The following is a 4,445-nucleotide window of genomic DNA, read 5'->3' on the forward strand; positions in this document are numbered from 1 at the left end:
GCCCGGAAATACAAAGCGGCCGACAGAGTTGCGGAAACACAAAGTACACGAATCTGAAACTTTAACCTAATCTTGCTAGCATCTGAACCGTTGAAAAATAGTAACGCAAAATAATCCAACGGCTCTTGCTCCGCGTGTCGGTGGGCCTCCTGTTTTCAATTTCTGACCGACATTAAGGATGAGTTAAATGGTGGGCCTCCCCTTGCATTATTTAATAGTAGAGATAAGTTCGGACGAAGGATAAAGGTTGGTATCTCTCGCATTTGGTACGCTACCTCTCTCACTCTCACCGCAAGAGCAAACCCTAGATTTCCCGATCTCTCTCTCCAATTCACACAGACACACCCATGCCGCCCCAGACACCAGAATCCGGCCGGATCCTTCCTGATCACGAACCGATGCGGCCTACTAAAAAACCACGGCTTGCAGAGGCAGAAGAATCGGAGGCGCCAGAGGCACAAGGATCGAAGGCGGCAGAGGCACAAGGACCAGAGGCGGCTGTGGAACAAGGACCAGAGGCGGACGATCCTGACGAAAAATATTGGTCGGATTCTGGTATGCTTAATTTCTTTTTGTGCCAGAAATTTAATTTCATACTTAAATTCCTGAGTTCGAAACTTGTGTTTATTTGCTTTTTGGTGTATGTAATAAAATTTTGTTTGATATAGCAATTTTTCTTAGATTTGAAAATAGTTACACAAATTAAACTTTAATTGAATTGGATTGTTCATAGAAGAATGGTCAATTACTTCACCATCACTGCTAATTAGCTTCAAGTACTGCCTTTCTTTTGTGTTTTCAATATAAATTACAATACACGAATCGGCGGAATGAGTCGGTATGTCTGGCCTACCTGGTTATGCGTTCTTCCTAGCTTACCCATTGTGTTTTTTCATGCGGAATCAATTTGTTGCCGAAAGTTTTGTGAAATTTATCCTTCTGCTCCTAGTATTACCGTGTGAGCCTTGAGATGCTCCTTTGTGCATGTTATATCCTCTAGGTCTTCAGTGTTTTCATATAACTAGAGGTTGAGAGGTCCGACGATTTATTGCTACTGGGTTGAGGAAATATTGTGCCAAAGTTTTTCAAGTTACATAACTTGGTTACTCAAGTCTTTTCGTTTGGTGCATGAATGAGTCGGTATGTCGAGCTTACCTAATTATGAGTTCTTTCTAGCTTACCCATTGTGGTTTTTTTTCATGTCGGAATCAAATTGATTGCTGAAGTTTTGTGAAATTTATCCTTCTGCTCCTAGTATTACCTTGTGAGCCTTGAGATGCTCCTTTGTGCATGTTATTTCCTCTAGGTCTTTAGTGCTTTCATATAACTAGAGGTTGAGAGGTCTGATGATTTATTGCCACTGGGTTGAGGAAATATTGTGCCAAAGTTTTTCAAGTTGCATAACTCGCTGCTCAAGTCTTTTCATTTGGTGCATGAATGATTGCGATGCATGACCCAGAAAGGATTATATACTTATATATAAGTAACTAGTAATTTGTTGATGGGAGCGATCATTGACATGTCATTTCATCTGTCTGTTAATTTATATGTTTCTGTTTATGTTGTCGATTGGTTTACTGTCTTTCAATACATTTCTGGATTAAAATGAAAACGATTACTCGTTGAACGTAAGTTGTGTGGTCAGCGGTGTTTATTTCTTTTTCCTTTTTGGTTTTGGCACAGATGGTTCCGAATCAGAGAAGTATGGTACGTGTATAATTTGTTGGAAGGATGACCACACTGTTGCAACCTGCCCCTTGACGTATTTTGTCCCATCCGGCGTACTTGTCAGCCCTTATGCTGAAATAGTCTGTTGGTGTTGTCAGGAGGACCCAGAAGTAGCCCACCCTGGTGAAATAGTTGCACAGAGAGCTATGGTCAAGCCTGGTGTATAACTTGTACAAGAGGAAACTGCTGGCACTGGCACCTCCCCCTCCCCCTTCACCACCTACTGGAGAGGAGGGGAAGTCCCTTCCACCAAATCTTCCCCTCCCCCTTCTCCACCTACTGGATGGGAGGGAAAGGGAGCCGGAGATCTCTCCCTCCCCTTCTCCACCTATTGGATCCCGTCCACCAAATCCTCCCAATCACCTAATCCGGATCCTTCAAATTGTCCACCAAATCCTCCCAATCACCTAATCCAGATCCTTCAAATTTGATTTAACGGCTAAAGTTATTATAATTTTTAAAGGGTCGTTGGATCAAATTTTAAAGATCCGGATTGATTAATTGGGTGGATTTGGTGGAAGAGATATGGAGATGATCCTTTTCCAGAGAGCATATATATATATATATATAAACTATGGTGAAAACTTTGTGGGTTGTACTAGCCTTTAGCGGCCTTAGTTTGTTCGTACCGTGCGTGGAGCGACTTAATTCGTCTCAAATACAAGCTGTTGCCATTATATATTAACTGTGCGAAGTGGAAGGATATGGTTATTTAGTTTTAAAGTTTAGTGGTATTTCTTTTCACTAGTAAAAGAAAGGAATTACATCATTTGGTTTAAAAAAGTTGATCTTCCTAGCATTATTTATTTTTATCACCAATCGTGTGGGAATAGTTGTATAGCAGGATTATCCCTAGGCAACGGTCAAAGTGCTCCATGTTATTTATGCGAAGGAGTTGAAGATTTAGTACAGGGAATTGTTGGATAGCAGGTTATAAAGTTCATACAATTAGAGCCCTTTGAATTTCTTTGCAAGAGAAGAGTTATATGGAAAAGCACCAGCAAATATGCAGAAATGAAGGGAACTTGAGGTTTATAGTTCATCTATTCAGTCAATTTCTTAATATCGATACAATTGAGTAGTATGAAAGCTTTAGTTAATACTATGCGGTATTTATAATGAAATTTTGGCTTAAAACGGTCTTTCACAATTAACGACTCCATCTCATTTTAGAAAGAAGAACGCGTGTCAAGTTTTTGTATATACTAGCCTCTTGTATGTTAAATTAAGGTTTTTATGGCTTTTTACAAAAAAAAAAACAAAAAGAATCCAAATTTTTTATTAAAAAAAAAAAAAATCATTTGAACATAAATTAGAAGTTAAACATAAACCCCACGTTAGTTGGGGTTTTGTTATTTTTTTATAAAGTTTAAATTCATTCAAAACTAATCTTTGTTGTAATGTTTATTTATTTATTTTTAAAACGTGATATTATTATTATCTACATTAAGAAAAAAGAGATAGGCTTAGACTCACAATGAATGAGATAACAATAATGTGGTTCAAATTCGCATTTGGCAATAATCTAAACATAAGATCTCTCACTTACAAGTGAAGAGAAATGCCATTAGATCGTAATACTAAGTGAATTGTTGAATATTTTAACTTCTTTTAGTTCAATTGTAATTTTAAAATTCTTAAGGAGCAATTTATGGTACTTTAAATGTTTCACCATTTTAGAGTGCTCCATTATATATACGCCTCTTACCACATGCTCATGCTTGTGGTAATTTATTCTTTTACATTTTATCTTTTACTTGTAATTTTATTCCTTTTATTTTTGTCTTAAATATTTTTTATATTTTTATTTTAAAAATTAAAGGACAAAATAGTCTACTGCATGTGTAGTTTTATTCTGTTAGTAGATTGTTTTTTAAGTTAAAATTTAGTTAATCTTAATTTAGGAGGGATATTTTTAGAATGATGAACATTTAACATTTTTTGCCTTCTGACTTTATATACTAACATATATCCACACACAACATTTTTATTTTTGTTTTTAAATTGGAAGGCGAGAGGAAGAGAGTGAGACACAACGTGGGAATGGGAGAGAGGGGAGAGAGGTTAATTTTTTTATTTTTTAGTCTTTAATATTTAGAGATGTTAAAATCATTTGTGGGTAATGTTTTAATAAATAAAAAACCAACAAAAATTTTATTACTAAATTTCCCATACTTTTTAATGAGGTTGGCAGTTAAGGATAGAGAGAGGATGTGCGAGTTTAGAGTATAGCGATTGAGTGACATGGTTCAGAAAAAAGGAAAATGATCCTCACCGGATCCTTTTCCTAGGGATCCCATGATCATGACCGTTCATCGTACATCGTGAAGTCAGTTTTCGTTAGGTACTATTTATATTTAATTTTAAATTTTAAATTTTGAAATGATTTCTGACCGCACAATATACGATGAACGGTCACGGGATCCTTAGGATCCCCAAGAAAAGGATCCGTCAAGGATCATTTTCCCAGAAAAAAAAAAAATAGTAAAAAGTTGCTTGTGTTAATGCCCACATTTTTTTCTTTTCTAATTTTTTTTTTCAGTTATGTATTAAAAGTTATAATTGTAATTCTATTGGTTTTTGATTGAAAGAATTTTATTATTAATATCTATTTTGGATGTAGTTTAGATATTAATAATTAATAATTTGTAAATCTAACCTAGGGACTTTACTTGAATTGGATTTTCTTACAAAATAGTCTTAAAAGATGTTTGTGG

General features: G+C 35.7%; 1 protein-coding gene across 1 annotated transcript; it reads left to right on the forward strand.

The window, feature by feature from the left end:
• The first annotated feature begins 222 nt into the window (after positions 1 to 222).
• LOC137729141 (uncharacterized) lies at positions 223 to 2,405 on the forward strand. Its single transcript, XM_068467984.1, has 2 exons — positions 223 to 555; positions 1,684 to 2,405. Exons 1-2 carry the CDS (start codon positions 348 to 350, stop codon positions 1,893 to 1,895), a joined length of 420 nt encoding a protein of 139 aa, XP_068324085.1. The 5' UTR covers positions 223 to 347; the 3' UTR covers positions 1,896 to 2,405.
• The last annotated feature ends 2,040 nt before the right edge of the window (positions 2,406 to 4,445 follow it).

Source organism: Pyrus communis, chromosome 3 (genome assembly GCF_963583255.1).
Source record: "Pyrus communis chromosome 3, drPyrComm1.1, whole genome shotgun sequence".
Classification (NCBI taxonomy): Eukaryota; Viridiplantae; Streptophyta; class Magnoliopsida; order Rosales; family Rosaceae; genus Pyrus; species Pyrus communis.

Bases quoted from the DNA above. Each gene is read 5' to 3' on its own strand.
- LOC137729141 (XM_068467984.1), top strand. From the start codon at position 348: ATGCCGCCCCAGACACCAGAATCCGGCCGGATCCTTCCTGATCACGAA. The intron at 556-1,683 runs GTATGCTTAATT...GTTTTGGCACAG, and splicing joins AAAATATTGGTCGGATTCTG to ATGGTTCCGAATCAGAGAAG.